Source organism: Mobula birostris, chromosome 2 (assembly GCF_030028105.1).
Source record: "Mobula birostris isolate sMobBir1 chromosome 2, sMobBir1.hap1, whole genome shotgun sequence".
NCBI classification, from domain to species: Eukaryota; Metazoa; Chordata; class Chondrichthyes; order Myliobatiformes; family Myliobatidae; genus Mobula; species Mobula birostris.
Genome location: NC_092371.1, coordinates 131113401 through 131137899, shown reverse-complemented (window position 1 = coordinate 131137899; position 24499 = coordinate 131113401). Strand labels below are relative to the sequence as shown.

General features: G+C 50.9%; 1 protein-coding gene across 1 annotated transcript in view; it reads right to left on the bottom strand.

Moving 5' to 3' along the window:
• LOC140209360 (calpain-8-like) overlaps window positions 1–24499 on the bottom strand; it is a 69917-nt gene that overhangs the window by 5490 nt on the left and 39928 nt on the right. Inside the window, exons 9-19 of the mRNA XM_072277638.1 lie at window positions 23629–23792; window positions 22070–22236; window positions 20575–20586; window positions 15976–16184; window positions 15116–15182; window positions 13693–13788; window positions 9495–9575; window positions 8183–8240; window positions 8022–8083; window positions 3978–4046; window positions 1622–1700 (exon numbers count right to left, since the gene is read on the bottom strand). Of these exons, the coding sequence (XP_072133739.1) occupies window positions 1622–1700; window positions 3978–4046; window positions 8022–8083; window positions 8183–8240; window positions 9495–9575; window positions 13693–13788; window positions 15116–15182; window positions 15976–16184; window positions 20575–20586; window positions 22070–22236; window positions 23629–23792 (1064 nt within the window). The remainder of the gene's footprint in view (window positions 1–1621; window positions 1701–3977; window positions 4047–8021; window positions 8084–8182; window positions 8241–9494; window positions 9576–13692; window positions 13789–15115; window positions 15183–15975; window positions 16185–20574; window positions 20587–22069; window positions 22237–23628; window positions 23793–24499) is intronic.

Below are 24499 nucleotides of genomic sequence, written 5' to 3'. Positions count from 1 at the left end.
TATTGTTGTGATCCTGTAATCACTGAATAAAGCACCTTGGGAAAAAGGAATTAATAAAGGCCATGTTTCTTTACAACATAGAAGGCCACTCAGCCCATCGATTCTCCTGGCTCAAAGAACAATCCCTTCGTTAACTTACTCTCTCCACATTTCCATCACCAAACCCCAAATCCACCACTCACCCACCCACTAGGGGCAATTTACAGAGACCAACTGGCATGTCTTTGGATTGGTGGGTGGGTGGGGGAACCCGAGCACCCAGGGGAAACCCACGTGGTCACATGGAGAACGAGTAAACTCCACACAGCCAGCACCTAGGTCAGGATGGAACACAGATCTCTGGCAGCTGAACACTAGCCAGTTGCCTTTCACATCACAGGCATCTGCTGGCTGGTTAACTGTCCACAAATGACTCCCACTGCATCATGACCAGATCAATCAAAGGCGATTTGATGGGACTGATGAGAGAGAGTAAGCTGCAGGAGAAGAGGGCGATAAAAGAAAGGGGTTGAAACCATGTTGCTCGATTGGGAGACAACAGGGACCTGACGGGGCAAATGGTCTCATTCTGCATTGTAATTGAGGAGGTAACCTCCCTCAAGTCTTGACTCCCTTCCACCGCCCTCAAACCCATTGCTATTCTTCTCCCAATCTTATCGTCACAGATCACAACATCCATGCCCTACAATCCACCTGCGGCTGCCAGCAGGCAGGAGGTACAGGAGGACCAGCAGGGAGGACGTACAGGAGGTGCAGGGGGGCCAGCAGGCAGGAGGTCCAGGAGGACCAGCAGGAACAGGAGGTCCAGGAGGACCAGCAGGAACAGGAGGTCCAGGAGGACCAGCAGGAACAGGAGGTCCAGGAGGACCAGCAGGAACAGGAGGTCCAGGAGGACCAGCAGGAACAGGAGGTCCAGGAGGACCAGCAGGAACAGGAGGTCCAGGAGGACCAGCAGGAACAGGAGGTCCAGGAGGACCAGCAGGAACAGGAGGTCCAGGAGGACCAGCAGGAACAGGAGGTCCAGGAGGACCAGCAGGAACAGGAGGTCCAGGAGGACCAGCAGGAACAGGACGTACAGGAGGACCAGCAGGAACAGGACGTACAGGAGGACCAGCAGGAACAGGACGTACAGGAGGACCAGCAGGGAGGACGTACAGGAGGACCAGCAGGGAGGACGTACAGGAGGACCAGCAGGCAGGAGGTGCAGGAGGTACAGGAGGACCAGCAGGCAGGACGTACAGGAGCCTGAAGTCCAGCCTCACCAGGTTCAAGAACAGCTGATTCCCTTCAACCTTTCGTTTCCTGCATCAGCCTGCACAACCCTAGTCACTAGACACATTGACCACATTAAATACCATGACCCCGTCAATCACTTTGCACCAAAACGGACTCCCTTTTGTTCTGTGTTCTTTCTTGTAAAAACTTAAAACTGAACAAAAAATATATTTAATTTTTACTCTTGAGAATGCTGCTGATATGATGCTGTGTTCCTGTAATGTTGCTGAAAGTTTTTCATTGCTCTTGTGAAAGTTTTTGACCTGAAATTTGCCAGCTTTGTTCCCCTCATGGTTCAGCAAATGTTGGAAACCTGGTGGTCCGAAGGACGAAGGCCAACACTCACCCATGTCGTACAAGCAATCGAAGAGGCTGGTCAGATCCAACAGTCCCGAGTGCTCTATGTCCTTCTCATGGAAGAGTTTCTGAGGAAGAGGAAGAATTAATCAGCAGGAGATTCTTCTTGTGGAGTGTGTGATGATTTGCTATATGACAATCTACTCTGTGCCCAGCGACCACCAGTGGGATCTGGGGACGAAGGCTGGTGATGGTAGAAATGGGCCGATGTAGACCAGCAGGACAGCCACGCTGAGCTGGTGGCAAAGCCAATGAAGGAAGTAAAAGGAATGGCTTGCCTCAATCAGGAATGGAAGGGCAGGGAGCTGGGGGTCTATCTAACAGGAACACAGGCACAGTGGGCTGGTCCATGCCCAGAGGGGTAGGAAGCCCACCCTCAGAAAGGGAGAAATTTGCACTCAAAAGGACACCAAAGGAAGGTCATTTGGCATCTCTAGCCTACCCTCCACTCAGTAAGACCATGACCGTCCAGAGGGATCTTGGGGCACAAAACCAAGCCCTCTGTAAGTGGCAGCACAGATTGCTAGGGTGGTAAGGTAAGGAAGGTGGATGGCATGCTTGGCCTACCCTTGGCATCTCTGGCCTACCATTCACTCAGTAAGATCATGACCGTCCAGAGGGATTTTGGGGCACAAAACCGAGCCCCCTGAGGGTGGCAAGGTAAGGAAGGGAGATGACATGCTTGTCTTCATCACCAGGGGCAGAGAGTACAAGAACAGAAAGTTACGTTACAGTCATATAAAACTTTGGGGAGGCCACACGGAGTGATTTGTCCAGTTCTGGTTGCTCCATTATAAGGAATGAAAGCTTTTTAAAAGGGATTAGAAGAGGCTCACCAGTATGCTGCTGGGATGAGAGTGTACCACCAAAAAAGAGAGGTTGAACAAACTTGTATTGTTTTCTCTGGAGTGTCGGAGACCACGGGGAAAACTGGTAGATTTGTATAGATGGGGTAGACAGAATCTTTTGCCTAGAGTAGAAATGTCAATTGCTAAAGGGTATAGGTTTAGTGTGAAAGGGGGATGTTTGCAGGGGATGTCTGGTTATTTTTAAAATTTTTATGCAGAATGGACTTGGCCCATTGGGCATGTCCCACCATTCAATCATGAATACATCTGCTTTCAAAGTTTTTTTGACACAATGGAGTGGGCTGCTGGTGGAAGCAGATACAATAGTGGCATTTAGTGATGGTTAGGTGGAGACATGGATATCAGATAATGGAGGAATATGGATCATGAGCAGGTAAAAAGCATTTTTTTTTAGTTTAATTTGCATCGATTTGTGCCAAAGGGCCTATTCCTGTGCTGTACTCATTTCATGTTCAATCATTTCTGAGTTCCAAAGACCAGCAAAGCTCAGAGCAGAAAAATCTTCCTTCTTTCAGTGTTAAATGAATCTAAACCAGTCCAGTCCGGCTCCCTGTCTGAACCGGTCCAGTCCAGCTCCCCGTCTGAACCAGTCCAGTCCGGCTCCCCGTCTGAACCGGTCCAGTCCGGCTCCCCGTCTGAACCGGTCCAGTCCGGCTCCCCGTCTGAACCGGTCCAGTCCGGCTCCCCGTCTGAACCGGTCCAGTCCGGCTCCCCGTCTGAACCGGTCCAGTCTGGTTTGCCATATAAAAGGAAAGCATGTGCTCAGGCCCCTTTGTTATCTTACTGTACCTAAAATTATTTCACGCCTTGCTTGCTGACCCTGTCTGACCTGTATTGTCATGGACATCTAATAAAATGGCTGTAACCACCAGATTTCTGTTACATTCTTGACTTCTGAAAAACCTTCTGGACAACATCATCTCCGGATCTAACATTCTATAGATCTCTCTTTCTTCTAAACTAAAGACTGAAGCTGTCTCCTCACAGACAAATCCACCACCCTGGGATAGATGGTACGTTCATCTCAAAAACCTGTCTCCCCTCCATCGACTCTGTCTATGATTCCAGCAGAAAGCAGCCAACATAATCAGGGACCCACCCAGCCACTCCGGTCATTGTCTCTTCTCCCTCCTCCCGTCGGGCAGAGGATGTAAACCCTGAGAGCATGGGCCACCAGGGTTAAGAACAGCACCCATCTCACTGTTAGAGGATTCTTACTGACCCTGCATATGCCAAAAGACAAACGCTTTACCTCCCAGCATACCTCAGTGTCCCTGGAACCTTACCCTCCCACCCTCCATCTGCACTGCACTGCACTTTCTCTGGAACTGTAACACTTTAAACTGCGTTCATTTCTTGCTTTCCCTTGTACTACCTCGATGTACCGTCGTAATGAAACGATCTGAATGGATGGCGTGAACGTGAGCTTTCCATTGTAACTAGGTACACATGACAATAATCCACCAGTTCCAATACCTTCAGAGCCTCAATCTTTCCCCAGAAGTGTCTGAAGTCATGTTTGTTGAGTTTTCCCAAGCTGTCAAACTGTGATTACCAGTTAAGGCTGAATATACTGACCACAGAGCCCCTTCAAGACATCCTGCTGTCTACTGAAGCCACTGCGGGGAAGAGAGGGGCAGCTCTGGACAGACAGGAGGCAGCTGTCGGCAGGCAGAGGACAATGACTGTGCTGTGGTGTGACTGTGTTGTGGTCAAGAGCACTCTGTTCCTCCTCATCAGACAGCCAGAGATGCCATTGTGAGCCTAGAATGTAAATATCCTCAGTGCACTAGGGAGTGCCCACTGAGTGCCCAGTATGCCTCTCCAGTCTGCCAGGGAGTGCCCAGTGTGCCGCCACCCTCTGCTGACTGCCAAGGTTGTAGGGCTGCTAATGTTCAGTGTTAGAGTAAATGAAAGGGTTCAAATTACCCATCAGACCCATGGCTGGTCGACCCTGTGCTGAGTGCATTCCCGTGCCCAGTCCCCCAACTGTCCCTCACCGCCTCCCAATCTGTCTCCAGCCGCCCTCCTCTGCCCCTGTCTAACCCAAGCACTTCTCCAGTCTCTGGCTGAAGACACACGACCAAGCTCCCAAATTGCAGTCCGTCCCAATTCCAATCCTGTCCCATCCCGGCCCGGCACATGGCCCAGTCTAAACCAGCCCCCACCGCTGACAAGACTCCCATCTAATCCCACCCCTCGCCCTCCAGTGTCGACCCCATCAAACACCCCACACCGTCTCCCAGACCAAACCCACACGGTGACAGGGAGAGCGTACAAACTCCACATTGACAGCATCTGAGGTAAAAATCAAAACCAAGTTTCTGGAGCTGAGAAGCAGTGGCTCTACTCACTGTGCCAATGAGCTGTCCAGTTTCTCACTGAGCCTTCTGACCAGCTCAGATTGAACTGTGCGTCCACGCCCTCCGTCTGACCACCTCAAGTCGAACTGTGCCTCCACTCCCTCCGTCTGACCACATCAAATCGAACTGTGCCTCCACTCCCTCCGTCTGACCACCTCAAATCGAACTGTGCCGCCACTCCCTCCGTCTGACCACCTCAAGTCGAACTGTGCCTCCACTCCCTCCGTCTGACCACATCAAATCGAACTGTGCCTCCACTCCCTCCGTCTGACCACCTCAAATCGAACTGTGCCTCCACTCCCTACATCTGACCACCTCAAATCCAACTGTGCCTCCACTCCCTCCGTCTGACCACCTCAAATCGAACTGTGCCTCCACTCCCTCCGTCTGACCACCTCAAATCAAACTGTGCCTCCACTCCCTCCGTCTGACCACCTCAAATCGAACTGTGCGTCCACTCCCTCCGTCTGACCAGCTCAGATCGAACTGTGCCTCCACTCCCTCCGTCTGACCACCTCAAATCGAACTGTGCGTCCACTCCCTCCGTCTGACCACCTCAAATCGAACTGTGCCTCCACTCCCTCTGTCTGACCAGCTCACATCTGTGCCTCCACTCCCTCCGTCTGACCACCTCAAATCGAACTGTGCCTCCACTCCCTCCGTCTGACCACCTCAAATCGAACTGTGCCTCCACGCCCTCCGTCTGACCACCTCAAATCGAACTGTGCCTCCGTTCCCTCCGTCTGACCACCTCAAATCGAACTGTGCCTCCACTCCCTCCGTCTGACCACCTCAAATCTAACTGTGCCTCCACTCCCTCCGTCTGACCACCTCAAATCGAACTGTGCGTCCACTCCCTCCGTCTGACCAGCTCACATCTGTGCCTCCACTCCCTCCGTCTGACCACCTCAAATCGAACTGTGCCTCCACTCCCTCCGTCTGACCACCTCAAATCGAACTGTGCGTCCACTCCCTCCGTCTGACCACCTCAAATCTAACTGTGCCTCCACTCCCTCCGCCTGACCACCTCAAATCGAACTGTGCCTCCACTCCCTCCGTCTGACCACCTCAAATCGAACTGTGCCTCCACGCCCTCCGTCTGACCACCTCAAATCGAACTGTGCCTCCACTCCCTCCGCCTGACCACCTCAGATCTAACTGTGCCTCCACTCCCTCCGTCTGACCACCTCAAATCGAACTGTGCCTCCACTCCCTCCGTCTGACCACCTCAAATCTAACTGTGCCTCCACTCCCTCCGTCTGACCACCTCAAATCGAACTGTGCGTCCACTCCCTCCGTCTGACCACCTCAAATCGAACTGTGCCTCCACTCCCTCCGTCTGACCACCTCAAATCGAACTGTGCCTCCACTCCCTTTGTCTGACCAGCTCAGACCTAACTGTGCGTCCACTCTCTCCGTCTGACCACCTCAAATCTAACTGTGCGTCCACTCCCTACATCTGACCAGCTCAAATCTAACTGTGCCTCCACTCCCTTTGTCTGACCAGCTCAGATCTAACTGTGCGTCCACTCCCTCCGTCTGACCACCTCAAATCTAACTGTGCGTCCACTCCCTACATCTGACCAGCTCAAATCTAACTGTGCCTCCACTCCCTTTGTCTGACCACATCAGATCTAACTGTGCCTCCACTCCCTCCGCCTGACCACCTCAAATCGAACTGTGCGTCCACTCCCTCCGTCTGACCACCTCAAATCGAACTGTGCGTCCACTCCCTCCGTCTGACCACCTCAAATCGAACTGTGCCTCCACTCCCTCCGTCTGACCACCTCAAATCAAACTGTGCGTCCACTCCCTCCGTCTGACCAGCTCAAATCGAACTGTGCCTCCACTCCCTCCGTCTGACCACCTCAAATCGAACTGTGCCTCCACTCCCTCCGTCTGACCAGCTCAAATCGAACTGTGCGTCCACTCCCTCCGTCTGACCACCTCAAATCGAACTGTGCCTCCACTCCCTCTGTCTGACCAGCTCAGATCTAACTGGGCCTCCACTCCCTCCATCTGACCACATCAGATCTAACTGGGCCTCCACTCCCTCCGTCTGATCACCTCAAATCTAACTGGGCCTCCACTCCCTCAGTCTGACTGGCCCAGTACCTCACGCTGTTAACACCCCCCAAAGTCAGTCAGTACCTTCACCCACTATACTTGTCTACACCCCCTCTCCCACAGTCCACACCCCCTCCCTCACCTTGTCTACACCCCCTCTCCCACAGTCCACACCCCCTCCCTCACCTTGTCTGCACCCCCTCTCCCACAGTCCACACCCCCTCCCTCACCCTGTTTACCCCCCCTCTCCCACAGTCCACACCCCCTCCCTCACCGTCTACACCCCCTCTCCCACAGTCCACACCCCCTCCCTCACCCTGTCTACACCCCCTCTCCCACAGTCCACACCCCCTCCCTCACCCTGTCTACACCCCCTCTTCCACAGTCTGCACCCCCTCCCTCACCCTGTCTACACCCCCTCTCCCACAGTCCGCACCCCCTCCCTCACCCTGTCTACACCCCCTGTCCCACAGTCCATACCCCCTCCCTCATCCTGTCCACACCCCCTCTCCCACAGTCCACACCCCCTCCCTCACCCTGTCCACACCCCCCTCCCACAGTCCACACCCCCTCCCTCACCCTGTCTACACCCCCTCTCCCACAGTCCACACCCCCTCCCTCACCCTGTCCACACCCCCTCTCCCACAGTCCACACCCCCTCCCTCACCCTGTCTACACCCCCTCTCCCACAGTCCACACCCCCTCCCTCACCCTGTCTACACCCCCTCTCCCACAGTCCACACCCCCTCCCTCACCCTGTCCACACCCCCTCTCCCACAGTCCACACCCCCTCCCTCACCCTGTCTGCACCCCCTGTCCCACAGTCCACACCCCCTCCCTCACCCTGTCCACACCCCCTCTCCCACAGTCCACACCCCCTCCCTCACCCTGTCCACACCCCCTCTCCCACAGTCCATACCCCCTCCCTCACCCTGTCTACACTCCCTCTCCCGCAGTCTGCACCCCCTCCCTCACCCTGTCCACACCCCCTCTCACCCTGTCCACACCCCCTCCCTCACCCTGTCCACACCCCCTCCCTCACCCTGTCCACACCCCCTCTCCATGGCCGCTGCCTGAAGCTGAAGGATACGTTGATAAGCAGTGCCATCCCACGGCAGTGGTCAAGACTGAAACCGTCTGCTGCCACCTCGTCTGTCAACAGAGACAAGATGGAGATCAGGATCAGTCAGACAACAGAACGGAAGGCGCGGACACTGCACAAGAACGCAGGGACTACAGCCAGGAACTCACCGCAGAGGAAGACTTGGTTCAGCACCTTCTGCAACCCTGCGGCATCCAGCTCTGCATTCTGAAGGGCAAAGTGAAGGCAACACATCAGTCAGAACCAGATTCCTTGAGAGTGAGATGTTGCACTTTGTAATGACAGGGCCCTTATCAGCATTGATGTACAGAGGATCTCGAGGTCCAAGTCTCCAGATGCCAAAAACTGGCCATGCAGGTAGACAGGTGGCAAGGAAGGCATATGGCATGTTTGACCCATTGATCGAGGTGTTGAGTAGAAATGTCAGGAAATCATACTACGGCTATATAAAACTTTGTTTAGGCCACATCAGGAGTTGCATGTGCATTTCTGGTTTCACCCCACCACACCCTCCATTAGCTAAAGGGTGTAGAGGCTTCGGACAGGATGCAGATCAAGTTTACCAGATGCTGCTCTAGGAAGAGACTGGACAAACCCTGGCTGTTTTATCTGGCACATGAGAGACTGAGGGGAAACCCCGACAGAAGTTAATAAAATTAAGAGAGAGGCTTTTCCCAGGGCGGGAGTGTAAAGTACTACAGGGCATGGATTTAAAGTGTGTGGGGGGGGGGGGTAGTTTAAAGGAGATGGACAGGTCAATTTATTTTTTTTTTTTTAGAGAGGGTGGTGGGTGCCTGGAACAGAATGCAAAAGGTGGTTGTGGAAGCAGATCCAAGAGCAATGTTGAAGAGGCATTTATACCAAAAACACATAAATACACAGGAAATGAAGAGATATGGATTATGTACAGGCATAAGGAATGAGTTTAATTTGGCCTCAGGCTCAGTGCAAACATCATGGGCCAAAGGACCTTCCTTGTATTGCCTGGGAAAAGGGTACAGTGACCTTTCCCCCCAGAGCTGGGAGTATACAGTGTGTTACACACTAATTTTCCCCCCAGAACTGGGAGTACATAGTGTGTTACACACTGACCTCCCCCCCCTACTCAAGATCGGGGGTACAGTGTGTTACACACTGACATTTCCCCCCAGAACCGGGAGTACATAGTGTGTTACAAACTGACCTTTCCACCCATGACTGGGGGTACAGTGTGCTACATCTAACCTTTCCTCCCCCAGGATTGGGGGTATAGTGTGTCACTAACTGACCTTTCCCCTGGGATTGGGAGGTACAGTGGTTCAAGTTTGTTGTTCTCCTCTCCTGATGTTCCCTGTTGCTTCCAGGTGTGCGACGAGTGCAGTCAGTGTGAGTAACAGAGAGGCTCCAGTTGGCTCTCACTGGGCCTGGACCCAACCAGCTAGACTGCAGCAAGGAGCCAGTGGATTGAGAAGGTGGTCTTACCTTCAGAGGGGGTGACACTGGTGACGTGGGCAAGGATCTGCTCTCTACGCCATTTTTATGGTGACCCCAGCTCCGCCAGGTCTGAAATGGAAGCAAAGTTTAGTTCAGAACTTGAGCTCACCCACCTACCCGAACCCTTCTCAAACCCCATCCACCCACCCAAAGCTCGCCCATGTCCCTCTCAAAACATACCCCCACCAACGCCCCTCTCAAACCACACCCCCACCCAAATCTCACCCACGTCCCTCTTAAACCATTCCCCATACAAACCCCTCTCAAATCTCATCCACCAACCCAAACCTCACCCATGCCTCTTTCAAACCACACCTCCACCCAAACCCCTCTCAAACTGCACCTTCACCCATAGAAACCACAGAAACCATAGAAACTACAGCACAGAAACAGGCCCTTTGGCCCTTCTTGGCTGTGCCAAACCATTTTCTGCCTAGTCCCACTGACCTGCACACGGACCATATCCCTCCATACACCTCCCATCCATGTATCTGTCCAATTTATTCTTAAATGTTAAAAAAGAACCCGCATTTACCACCTCGTCTGGCAGCTCATTCCATACTCCCACCACTCTCTGTGTGAAGGAGCCCCCCCAATGTTCCCTTTAAACTTTTCCCCCCTCACCCTTAACCCATGTCCTCTGGTTTTTTTCTCCCTTTGCCTCAGTGGAAAAAGCCTGCTTGCATTCACTCTATCTATACCCATCATAATTTTATATACCTCTATCAAATCTCCCCTCATTCTTCTACGCTCCAGGGAATAAAGTCCTAACCTATTCAACCTTTCTCTGTAACTGAGTTTCTCAAGTCCCGGCAACATCCTTGTAAACCTTCTCTGCACTCTTTCAACCTTATTTATATCCTTCCTGTAATTTGGTGACCAAAACTGAACACAATACTCCAGATTCGGCGTCACCAATGCCTTATACAACCTCATCATAACATTCCAGCTCCTATACTCAATACTTCGATTAATAAAGGCCAATGTACCAAAAGCTCTCTTTACGACCCTATCTACCTGTGACGACACTTTTTGGGAATTTTGTATCTGTATTCCCAGATCCCTCTGTTCCACTGCACTCCTCAGTGCCTTACCATTAACCCTGTATGTTCTACGTTGGTTTGTCCTTCCAACGTGCAATACCTCACACTTGTCAGTATTAAACTCCATCTGCCATTTTTCAGCCCATTTTTCCAGCTGGTCCAAGTCCCTCTGCAGGCTCTGAAAACCTTCCTCACTGTCTACTACACCTCCAATCTTTGTATCATCAGCAAACTTGCTGATCCAATTTACCACATTATCATCCAGATCATTGATATAGATAACAAATAACAATGGACCCAGCACTGATCCCTGTGGCACACCACTAGTCACAGGCCTCCACTCAGAGAAGCAATTCTCTACTACCACTCTCTGGCTTCTTCCATCGAGCCAATGTCTAATCCAATTTGCCACCTCTCCATGTATACCTAGCGACTGAATTTTCCTAACTAACCTCCCATGCGGGACCTTGTCAAAGGCCTTACTCAAGTCCATGTAGACAATATCCACTGCCTTCCCTTCATCCACTTTCCTGGTAACTTCCTCGAAAAACTCCAACAGATTGGTCAAACATGACCTACCACGCACAAAGCCATGTTGACTCTCCCTAATAAGCCCCTGTCTATCCAAATGCTTGTAGATTCTGTCTCTTAGTACTCCCTCCAATAACTTACCTACTACTGACATTAAACTCACCGGCCTATAATTTCCCGGATTACTTTTCGATCCTTTTTTAAACAACAGAACAACACGAGCCAATCCTCCGGCACTTCACCCATAGACAGCGACATTTTAAATATTTCTGCCAGGGCCCCCGCAATTTCAACACTAGTCTCCTTCAAGGTCCGAGGGAACACTCTGTCAGGTCCCGGGGATTTATCCACTTTAATTTTCCTCAAGACAGCAAGCACCTCCTCCTTTTCAATCTGTACAGTTTCCATGGTCTCACTACTTGATTCCCCCAATTCCATAGATTTCATGCCAGCTTCCTTAGTAGATACAGACGCAATAAACCTATTTAAGATCTCCCCCATTTCCTTTGGTTCCGCACAAAGCCGACCACTCTGATCTTCAAGAGGACCAATTTTATCCCTTACAATCCTTTTGCTCTTAATATACTTGTAAAAGCTCTTTGGATTATCCTTCACTTTGACTGCCAAGGCAACCTCATGTCTTCTTTTTGCCCTCCTGATTTCTTTCTTAAGTATTTTCTTGCACTTCTTATACTCCTCAAGCACCTGATTTACCCCCTGTTTCCTATACATTTCATACAACTCCCTCTTCTTCTTTATCAGAGTTGCAATATCCCTTGAGAACCAAGGTTCCTTATTCCTATTCAATTTGCCTTTAATCTTGACAGGAACATACAAACTCTGCACTCTCAAAATTTCCCCTTTGAAGGCTTCCCACCTACCAATCACATCTTTGCCAGAGAACAACCTGTCCCAATCCACGCTTTTTAGATCCTTTCTCATTTCTTCAAATTTGGCCTTCTTCCAGTTCAGAAGCTCAACCCTAGGACCAGATCTATCCTTGTCCATGATCAAGTTGAAACTAATGGTGTTAAGATCACTGGAACCAAAGTGCTCCCCTACACAGACTTCCGTCACTTGCCCTAATTCGTTTCCTAACAGGAGATCCAAAATTGCATCCCCTCTAGTTGGTCCCTCTATATACTGATTTAGAAAACTTTCCTGAACACATTTTACAAACTCTAAACCATCTAGACCCCTAACAGTATGGGAATCCCAATCAATGTATGGAAAATTAAAATCCCCTACCACCACAACTTTATGTTTCCTGCAGTTGCCTGCTATCTCTCTGCAGATTTGCTCTTCCAAGTCTTGTTGACTATTGGGTGGTCTGTAATACAATCCCACTAATGTGGCCATACCTTTCCTGTTTCTCAGCTCCACTCAGTAGACAAGCCCTCTAATCTGTCCTGCCTGAGCGCTGCTGTAATATTTTCCCTAACAAGCAATGCTACTCCCCCACCTTTCACTCCTCTGCCTCGATCACATCTGAAACATCGGAACCCTGGAATATTAAGCTGCCAGTCCTGCCCCTCCGGTAGCCAAGTTTCACTAATTGCTACAACATCATAATTCCACGTGTCAATCCACGCCCTCAACTCATCCGCCTTCCCCGCAATAGTCGTAGCATTGAAATATATACACCTCAGAAGATTTTTACCACCACTCACAACCTTTCTATCAGCGGATTTGCTTAAACTTTCAATATCATTTATTTTCACCCCAGCCACACTGTCAGCTCTGGCACTCTGGTTCCCATCCCTCTGCAAATCTAGTTTAAAGCCTCCCCAATAGCACTAACAAACCTCCCTGAAAGGATATTGGTCCCCCTGTGGTTCAAGTGTAACCCGTCTCTCTTGTACAGGTCCCACCTGTCCCAGAAGAGGTCGCAATGATCCTGAAATCTGAAACCCTGCCCCCTACACCAGTTCCTCAGCCACTTGTTCCTCCTCCAGAGCATCCTATTCCTACCTAAACCCCTTTTAAACCTCACCCCCACCCAATCCTCAACCAAACCCCTCACCCCCTACCCAAACCTCACCCACCCCACCCAAACCCCACCCATCTCCCAATCGCCTCTCCCACCCCACCCACCCATCTCCCATCCCCCTTCCCACCGCTTCTCTAACCAGAACCCTACCCATCCCAGCTGTTACCCAATCCCCTCTCCCACCCACACCCTTCCAACCAGATCCCCATCCCCTCACCTATCTCCCAATCCCCTCTCCCACCCACACTCCTCCAACCAAATCCCTACCCCTTCACCTATCTCTCAATCCCCTCTCCTACCCACACTCCTCCAACCAGATCACTACCCCCTCACCTATCTCCCAATCCCCTCTCCCACCCACTCCTCCAATCAGATCCCTACCCCCTCACCTATCTCCCAATCTCCTCTCCCACCCACACTCCTCCAACCAGATCCCTACCCCCTCACCTATCTCCCAATCCCCTCTCCCACCCACTCCTCCAACCAGATCCCCATCCCCTCACCTATCTCCCAATCCCCTCTCCCAACCCACCACTCCTTTCTCATGACCATACACAACTCTCCTTCCCACAAGCATACAATCCCTCCCTCACAGCAGAGTAACACGGGAGGGGCTTCGTACCTCTATTGTGGAAGGTGACATTGGGTTTGGCGAGAGCCGGTCGCCTGTCATGTCCGGCCCGTGGTATTGAAACAGTGACCACCTGCGATCTGGGACCTGTGTGGAAGCAAGGTGGTCAGTAAACCTGTCAAAGACCCCCGCAGCAACAGAATCGCCCGACCACCAGAATCCTCTTCCCCACTAGGATCTCCCTCCCCAGTCAGAATGCCCCCCCACTCCGCTCCAGTTCCCCAGTCAGAATAACACCCTCTTCCCCTCCCTCACAGACCACCCCCCCCCAGCAGACAATGAATCAGAATGCGGGACCAACCCTCTGTGTTTAACCCCGAGAGGGCTGGGAGTCAGCGGATTTGGGTCGGCTGGCTGATGGGAACGGTTGAGGAGTGAGGTATTGTGGAAGGCAGTGGTGGGTAGGGGAGAGAGCTGGGCCAGGGAGGGGGATAGATAGACGGGGTGAGTGAATCACAGTGGAAGGTCATCCACGCAAACCAAGTTAGTGCTAGTTGTCCGAGTTTACCCCATTAACTTTTCTTATCCACATACCGCTATGTCTACTTTGCAACACCATGACTACTGTGCACTGCAGTGAACTATTTCCTTCTAATTGTGTTCTTTCTTGTACAGCTCCTGTTGTTTCGGGGCAGTGTTGAGTCTCTGATGCTCTGGGCCTGTGATGCTGCTGCAAGTAGGTGTTTCATTGCACCCTGTGCTCCCTGTACAGCCCTTGTGCATCTGACAATAAACTCCACTTCGACTTGTCCAAGTGTCCTTTAAATATTGTAATTGTACACGTCTCTACCACTTCCTCGTTCCATATACCTACCACCCTCTGTGTGAAATACTTGCCCCCACCTCAGGCCCCCTCTAAATATTTCCCCCTCCCCTTAAGCATCCTCCTTCCAGTTTTGGGCTCCCCCACCCTGGGAAAAAGACTGGCTGTCTGCCAATTTGATACCTATGTGACTTTGCTCATCTCTGCAGATTTATAGATACAGGATATTAGGGACACTGGTGAGCCTGGGGTGAGCGGGATAAAGTTTGGGAGGTGGGCTGAGTGAGGTTGAACAGTGGGGGGGTGGGGAGTTCAGGTTGGACGAAGACATTGGGAGGAGTGAGGTGGGTGGGGATGTGTCAGGCAGTTGGTGAATGGAGTTTGGTGGGGTGTGGTGGGAGAGGGGCCACAGAGAGAGTCAAGGGTGGTAGGTGCCACAGGGATGGTGTGGAACTGGGTACGGAGGATGGTTAGTGGGGAGAGTTGGGCTGGCAGCAGGGAGGGGTATTGTGGGGACAGAGCAGGAGGGGACAGGAGTTGGCACTGGTCTGAATGCCTTCAGGTCCCGGGCCAGAAGGACCACACCTTTTGGGTAGGTAGATTTCCCATCATCCCCTCAGAACAGTATCCATGGAAACGTGCCTTACTCACCTGGGCATATTGATCGAATATCTGTTCCCACTCGCCGTACTCCTGCCTCTTCAGTGAAAGTTGCGTGCTTGAGACAAGAGACAGAGAGAGAGGGAGATGCCATTACAATTGGTGTTGTCCTCCATCCCACCCTACCCCACCACCAGTGGTAAATGTGGAATTGGTTTAATATTGTCACCTTTACTGAGGTACAATGGAAAAAATCTGTCATGCATGATACCGATCGAGATCACTTCACCACATCAGTACATTGGGGTAGTACAGGGGGAAAGCAGTAACAATGCAGAACAGTGTGTTACAGTTACAGAGAAAGTGCAGTGCCGGCTGACAAGGGATGTGATCTGATCGACTGTGAGGTCAAGGCTTCATCTGATCCTACGCAGGTCTGTTAATAACAGTGGAACATAAGCTGTCTTTGCGCCCGGCAGTGCCTGCTTTCGGGCTGTTGTATCTTCTGCCCGACGGAAGGAGGAAGAGAAATTGTCCAGGGAAGGTGGGGACTTTGATTACATCGGCTGCTTTGGAGTGTGGACGGAGGCAATGGAGGGGAGGTTGGTTTCCCCAGTGTGTTGAGCTCTCTGCAGTTTCCTGCAGTCCAGAGCAGAGCAGTTGCTGTACTAAGCCGTGATTCACACTGATAGGATGCTTTCTATGGTGCACTGATAAGATGCTGGGGACCATAGGGCATATGTGGATTTCTTGAGTCCCTGAGGAAGTAGAGATGCTGGTCGGCTTTCTTGGCCGTGGGACATAAATGGTGAGAATATGTTTCTATTAAAAGGATGGTGGGGGAGACGGAAACGGGGACAGAGGGAGAGATATACAGGTAAGACATTCACACAGTGAGGGGAACTCCTTACTTGGGCAGACTGCCCTTTTGGAAGTAGGCGCGGAGGATGAAGTCAGCCTGCTCGTTGGGCTGGCTCGCACTTGGCACGATGACGTAGGTGCCTGGCCCCAGCTGGTAGGTCTCGCTCACCTCCCTGGCATTCACATATGCCAACCCCCGTCTTACCAGGTACTGCTCATCAAAGAATGTCCGGGGCAGCTTCTGGTCCTGTACCTGCAGCTGCGACAGGAAGGGAAGATGTCAGCAGGGCATCCTATTCCGGCAACCCCTTAGGATCACATCAGCACATGAGCAAACTGTCTGAACAATCCCACGTCTCCACTCTCTGATATTAGTCTTGTCAATGTTACTAACGTGACACTCGGTCAGTTAAGGTTCCTATATATTCAATGTATTTTTAATACGGCCTAAATGATTTCTACTTATTAATGCACAGAAAGAAGCCATTCAGCCCATTGGGTGCATTCTAGCTCCCAACATAGCACCTCTATCAGTTCCATTTACTCCTTTATACCCCTGATTTTTATTCTCCCTCTGATGTCTCATTGTCAGTCACCTACACATTAGTGGCAAGGTGCAGCCACCACAACCTATCACCATATCCTTGGGGTGTAGGAGGAAACCAGAGCACCCAGGGGAAACCGACCCAGTCACCGGGAGAGCATGCGAACTCTACACACACCGGAGTGCAAGGTCATGATCAAACTGTGATCCATGTGGACAATACAAACAGCACTGCCTTGTCAATACATTTTGTTACCTCTTCAGAAACTAATGGTCCGACATAATCTCTCTCTTACAAAGAAAATCTATTGACTTTGATTAATCCCCGCCTTTTCAACTAGAGGCTAACCCAGTTCCTTGCCAATAACTTCTTGACCACCTACATTAGACTAGTAATTACCAGCTCCGTCACATTTGCAGACCAGTAATTATCTCCATCAGGACCCGCATGATCTCCAGCTGTGGCTGGGATACATCTCATCAGTTTCAGAGGATTACCCTCCTTTAACCCTGTGATATCTGATACTTCTTCATTTTTAACGCTAACACGCTCTGAAATTTCACTGTCTCCGAGTTCTCCAATGACAATACCTGTCACAAAGGGGGGCGTTGGGAACAGACCCAAGAGCAAGACACAGACACTGAAGTACTAGGAACAGGACTTGACTAGAGAACTAGAGTTAGGGACGTGACTGGATGCACACTAGGAGCTGGGACGAGAACACAGACTTAGGCTAGGACTTGACTGGGAAAGTGGGACCTGGACAAGGACTCCGAGCCAGAGACTGGACAAGGACCCAGAACCTGGGTCTTGCCTTGGGCTCGGACCCCAGAACTAGGCAAGGACATGACATGGCTACAGGACAGGACATGGCTGGGGTCTTGCTTGAGGCTCGAGGCTGGAAGCTGGGGTCTTGCTTGAGGCTCGAGGCTGGAAGCTGGGGTCTTGAGGCTTGAGGCTTGAGGCTGGAAGCTAGGGTCTTGGAATATGGAGGCTGGTAACTCAGAGACAGACTGTACATCAACATAGAGCCGGGACTCATCCTTTGAAAAGCCGGGACTCATCTTGTAACACGACACTAACATGAGACTGGACAGTACACAGACATAGAGCTGGGACTTATCCTTAGACAAGCCGCGACTCAACTTTATCTCCACACCAAGGTGGGACAGGTCCATCCATCGGGTAACGGCCGGACTTACCCAACAGAGGCAAAGACAAGACAGATCCCCCTGCAGGGCAATGACAGAGTGGCCTGACTTACCCCACGGAGGCGAGGACAAGAAGAGACAAACACCGAAGAACAACAGACAATTCCATCTCTGCATCGGGGTTTCTCCAAGTCGCAGTTACAGCCAGCAACCTCGGCTGGTTACGGAAACCGTTGAATCCCTACCTAGCGTGGAGTGGCTGATGGCCACTCAGCTGGCCCAGGAAACGGCCGAATCCATACCACAAAGACAGCTCCGACTATCGACAGCAAGGCTCCATGAAGTGATGGTTCTCCAATGCAGCAAAAAGATGGCAAGTGGCCGCTCCAGCCTTCCACTGTCAGATTGCTCCCAGGGGATCTTGACAAGACAAACCAGCAGCCCACACTTGACCCCAAGGCTACTTATATTCCAAGCCCCAAGATGGGAATCAGGTGCCTATGATTAACCCAACTGAAACAAGGGACAGCTGGAAGACCCGGAGTCCTGAGTCCACGTACCAGACTGTGAACCGGAATGTGGATTTTATGGACCGGACCATGACAATACTCTCCTCCTCAATCAATATGTTTGAGATTGTGCCTGTCCGAGGGTCTAAGGGTTTTGTCAAACCATTGAGCATCTGAACAAGTGTGTGAGGAGAACAGTTACCACGTGTCATCAACCAGCTTTAAAACTCCGGGCCCAGCACCTGGGGACAGCGAGGAATGGGCAGGAGGGTGTACGCATGAAGAGGTGAGAGGGCATGAGAGCACCTCTTAAGCACAGAGGTCAGAATTACTGAGCCTGACTTACTATGCTGTATGCATTAAATATACACGCCAGCAGTTAACAAAGATCTTAATCTCTGCATAAATAAAATATATAGCATGTCTATTTATTAAAGCCATAGAAACATTTAAAAAAATTATTATAGCTGCAGATATTTGCTGGCAGGAGGTTGCACGGGGTGGTTTAAACTAGAGTTGCAGGGGATGGGACCCAGAGTGCTAGAACAGCTAGTGGATTTGTTATGGAGGCAGATGTTGTTAAGACTTCAGACAAAATCAGGAATCAAAAGGTTGAGCACGGTGTGACTAAGCCATGTATATTTCAAAGCCATGTATATTTCAACGCAAGAAGTGTTGTAGGAAAGGCAGGTGAGCTCAGGACATGCATCAACACGTGGAATTATGATTTGTAACCATTAGTGAGATTTCGTTGCAGGAGGGGCAGGACTGGCAGCTCAGTGTTCCAGGGTTCTGTTGTTTTAGATGCGACAGAGCGGGAGGGATTAAAGGAGAAGGAGAGGCATTACTGGTCAGGGGAAATGCCACGGCAGTGCTTCCTCAAGACAGACTGAAGACATCATGGGTGGGGCTGAGGAATAAAAAAGATATGGCCACGCTAATAGGCTGTATCATAGACCACAGTCTGAGGAACTTAGAGGAACAAACTTGCAGAGAGATCGCAGACTGTTGCTAGAAACACAAGACTGTTCCACATATTGACTGGGACTCCCACACTGTAAAAGGACTCGCTGGGGTAGAGTTTGTCAAATGCGTTAGGAAAGTTTCCTTCATCAGTCCGCAGAAGTCCCAAAAGAGGGTGAGTGATACTTGGTCTGCGATTAGGAAACGAGACAGGGCAGGCGACAGAAGTTTGTACAGTGGAACATTTTCTATCTTGTGATCACAATGCCATTAGTTTCAATATAAATATGGAAAAAGATAGGTCTGGTCTACAGGTTGAGATTCTAAATTGGGGAAAGGCCAATTTTGATGGTATCAGAAACGATCTGGCAAATATGGATTGGAACAGGCTGTTTTCTGTCAAAGGTGTATTGGTAAGTGGGAAGCCTCCAAAAGTGAAATTTTGAAGGTACAGAGTTGTATGTTCCTGTCAGAATAAAAGGCAAGAATAACAGGCTTAGGGTGCATTGGTTTCTGAGAGATAGAGGCCCTGGCTAAGAAGGAAAAAGGAGGTGCACGGTGGGTATAGGCAGGTAGGAATAACTGAGGTGCTTATAGAGTATAACACTCAGGAGGGCTAAAAGAAGGCATGAAGTTGCCCAAACAGACAAGGTGAAGGAGAATTCAAGGGATTCTGCAGATATACTAAGAGCAAAGGGATTGCAAGGGGCAAAACTGGTTCTCTGGAACATCAGAATGGTAATCCATGTGTGGAGCCAAAAGAGTTCTTAAATTATTTTTTTGCACCTGTATTTAATCAGGAAATGGACACAGAGCCTATATAAGTGAGGCAAAGCAGCAGACCCCACACAGATTACAGAGGAGGTCTTGGCTGCCTTGAAGCAAACTAGGGCAAATCCAAGGGACCCCCGTGGGAGGCAAGTCCAGAAATTGCAGGGGCCCTCACAGGGATATTTAAATCATCCACAGGACTAGAGACAGCTAATATTGTTCCTCTGTTTAAGAAAAACTCTAAAAATAAACCAGGAAATAATAGGCCGGTGAGCCTGACATCTGTAGTGGGAAAGTTATTGGAAGGTATTCTAATGATACTCTAACTTCGAACATATCCATTCTTAAAGATATTCATCTTGTTGTGAGATTGGGCCTATTGGTGAAGTAACATCACTGAACATTTGCAAGGCAACTGGTCAATGAATACAGAGTGCTGAGTCATATACCAAGTCCACACCAACCATTAACCACACGCTTACATTAATCCCATTTTCATTCTGCCCACAGATTCTGCCATTCCCACACTCACCTACAACGCTGAGTAACATTGAAGGGCTATTCATGAATCAATGCTCCTGTACATAGTGTGCAATGTTAAACAGGACTGCAGAAGAATCAAAGCTCCTGAACTCTGACTCTGGATAAACAGATTCTGTGAATCAGACAAGCGCATGCATCCAAGGACTAGGAAGGCATTATTTACTCACTGTGGGCAGCACCTGTGGGAAAGAAATGGGGAGAGATCATCAGCACACAATTCAATCAATGGTGTATTCATTAATTCTTATTTCTGCCTCTTGCAAGCTACGAGTTACTGGCACTGGTCTCTTGGTCAGGCATTGAAAGTCCATTAACCTGAGGTCTGCAGTAATTCAGGGTAAACAGCACCTGGGCTCAGAAATATGAGTACACAGCCCTACTGTTCATTCACTAGAATCTCCCCTTCCTGGGCCACTTGCTCTGTAACGCCTGGCCACTGGGGTCACAAGCATGGTTTGGCCTGGGGCAGCGCAGTGTAACTATGGACCAGAACTGGTCTCCACCTCATTGTGTGTGGCATCACTAACCCTCTGAAGAAGATGTTAGTGAGACAACCACAGTGCACAGTTCTGGTTGCTCTTCTGCGGGAAGAATATCATTCATCCAGAGAGGGCGCAGAGGAAGCTCACAACAACGATCCCAGGAATGAAGGAGTGTTCGAGGTCTCTGGGCCTGTACTCAGTGGAGCTCAGAAGGATGAACAGGGATGGCACGTGGCGTACTGTTTAGAGTAAAGCTACTACAGCACTGACGACCCGGCTTCAGTTCCACCACTGTCTGCAAAGAGTTTGTATGTACTCCCCGTGACTGCATGGGTTTCCTCCGGGTCCTCCAGCTTCCTCCCACAGTCCAAAGGCAGACTGGTTAATGGCTGTAATGGGGCCTTGTGGGCTCGTTGGGCCAGAAGGGACGGTCACCTTGCTGTATCTCTAAATCAAACAACACAACTGCGGGAAAGATCTCATTGAAACCTACCAGATACTGAAAGGCCTGGATAGTGAACGGGGGGGGGGGGGGGTTTCCGTCAGACGAAGAGCCTACGATCAGAGGGCACAGACTCAGAACTAAGAAACATTGCTGTTGAACTAAGATGAGGTGGAATTTCTTCAGCAGTGAGCCCTGAATCGGTGAAATTTGTTGCCGCAGGAGACCTGTAGAGGCCGAGCTATTTCAGATTTGAAACATTAAAGTGTTGAAGATAGGACCGGCAATAGGTCATTCAGCCCTTCAAGAGCTTGTTTCTGCCCCAGTTAATGTGATCACAGCAGGTGGTCCTGCTCTTGCTATGACCTGGGATCCCCTGAAGATGTGCATTCAACTCCTTCTGAAGTAGATTCAATGATTCAGCTTTAACTGCTTTGGTGATGGCGAATTACAGGTGCCCACAGGTTAAATGATGGAAAATGTAATCCTACCATTTGAAAAAGGATGGGGTGGAAACAGGTACCTCTCCTCTCCACTCTTCTGTATCCCTCCTCTCCCGTCTCCCACGTTTCCCCACTCCTATCTTCCCTCCCCCCGCTCCATTTCCCAGTCCCACCTCCCCTCCCCTCTCCCCCCCCCCCCAGTCCCATCTCCTGACCCTGTCTCCCAATGCCACATGTCCTCTCCCAAGACTCCTGCGGGTCACCGTACTGCACCCCCACCCCACCGGGCTGGCACCTTGAAGATGTGGCAGGCGATGCTGAGCCTGAGGCCGAGGCTGAGGCTGCGGTGCTGGCTCCGGGGTTTCTGCAGCAGGGACAGCAGGAAGCAGTTGGTGCCCGTCTCACTGTCCATGTTGTCCTCAGTCAGGGACACCCGGTACTGGGGGTTGCTGCAGTACAGACCTGCCAACAAGCACACAGCTGGGTCACAGAACTCCTCCCAGCAGAACCATCCTCCCACCCCCCTAATGCACGGCAAGATCCCAGCCCAACAACCCTCCCCCGCTTCACTAACAGCTACTTATTGCACCTTCTCCACCAACAACAGCTCTGCTCAACATTACCGTCTGGCCTGTTGGAGCTTGTTATGTTGGGTGTGGGGTTATGGAGAAAAGGGGTGAGAACACACAGAGGCCGTGTTTGCAGATGATTTTTCTGACATAGACCAGCATTTACTGCCCATCCCTCACCGCCCTACAGAAGGTAGGGGGTGAGCTGCCTTCCTGAACTGCTTCAGCCCTTCGGGTGAAAGTGCTCCCCGGTGCTCTGCGATTTGGACCCAGTGACAGTGAAGCAATTCATAAGCAGCACTGCTCCAGAGATGCAGGTACGATCCTGACCCTGTGTGGAGTTTGCATGTTCTCCCTGTGGCCACGTGGGTAGCAGAATCTGGGGAAAGATGATGAGAAGGTGGGGAGGATAAAATGGGATTGGTGTAAATGGGTAGTTGATGGTTAGCACAGACTAAACGGGCTGAAGGCCCTGTTTCACTGCTGTATGGTTCTACGTCTTTCATGAGTCCTGATGAAGGGTCTTGGCCTGAAACATCAGCCGTTTACTCTTTTCCATGGATGCTGCCTGGCCTGCTGAGTTCCTCCAGCATTTTGTGTGTGTTGCTCTGGATTTCCAGCATCTGAAGATTTTCTCTTGTTTGTGGGTAGACAGGCTGGGATTGAACCTTTTCAAGGTTTATACAATCACGGGGGACATAGAAAAAGTGATGGTTCACAGAGTTTTTCCCCAGGGTAGGGGGGCCAAAACGGGACGACACAGGTTTTAGATGAAAGTAAAAGATTAAAAGGTGGGGGGTGCAAGAGGCCACTTTTGCCCCCACAAAATGGGTGGTGTACATATAAAATAAGCTGCCAGAGGACATTGGAATGGGTTCACGTTCAGGTTTTGAGGGACGTGAGCCAAAACGGGCAAATGAGAACAGCTTAGTCGGCAACCTGGTCGCCATGGACACGTTGGGCCAAAGGACCTGTTTCCATGCCGTTTAAATCAATGGTTCTAATTCCCTGCTCTCAGTTGGCCGCTGGACTAAGGAGAGGGTTCAGGGCTAACCTCGCAGAGGGCCTCAGACTAAAGATAGCAGTCCACTCTCGCCGTACCATTACCCCAAGGGATACCCACTCCTTCCATCCCTGCTGCTGTCCAGTAGGTGAGGAGGGAATGGTGGTTGTCGGCCTCTGCTAGGTCCGTACAGTACTGAGGGAGTGTACGTCTCCCCAGCTGTCTGGAGTTTAGATCAGCTGCTGAATGAGGACTCGGGAGAGGCGCAGGCCAGCCACCCACCGTTGTTCCTGTGCAGGGGGCCTCCGGCACTGTCGCCCCTAAGCCAGGTGCCATGGTGGATGGACATGACCCACTCCTGATGCCCTGCTCCCTTCAGGAAGTCTGGGGTGGGGCTGCAGATCACCAGCCTGCTGAATTCCTTCTCAAAGTCCTGCACTGCCATCCTGTGGGGGGAAACGGAGGTGCAGGTCATGCTCAGAAATACAATGGCATCAGGCTCACTCTCACCCATAGGTTCCTACTCCTGGTTTGTTGGAGCCTCCATCTCCATTCCTGCCCCTACCTTCTCGCCTTTGTACAGGGTTAGATAGCACTGAAACAAGCCCTTCAGCCCAACTCGTCCCCGCTGACCAAGTTGCCAAACTGAGCTAGTTAGTCCCTGCGTTTGGCCCACATCCTCCTGTAAACCTTTCCTATCCATGTAACTGTCTGACTGCTTGTTAAACATTGTAATCGCACTCACCTCTGCCAGTTCCATTGGTAGCAGGTTCCATATACCCACACCTTCCGAGTGAAAACCTTGCCTTCAAGTCCTGTTTAAATCTTCCCCCTCTCAATTTAAGCCCAAAGTTTCAGACTCCAACTTTGTAGAAAAGTCTATGGTCAACACCTTATCTACATCCCTCATGACTCTCAGAATCCTTTGCTCCAGGGAAAATGGTCCCAGCCTCTCCAGTCTTGCCTGGCCAAAACCCCCATTTCCATGCTGTGTGATTCTGCGGCTAATGAGACGGAGGACATTCAGCCCATAAGGTCCCTGACAGCCCACACAGGCAATCCTATTCCTCCCCATTCCCATGGGACCTACTCTCCCCACCGTTCCCATCAACTTCGCCCCTGCCCCCATCCCACCAGCTCACCCACAGAACAG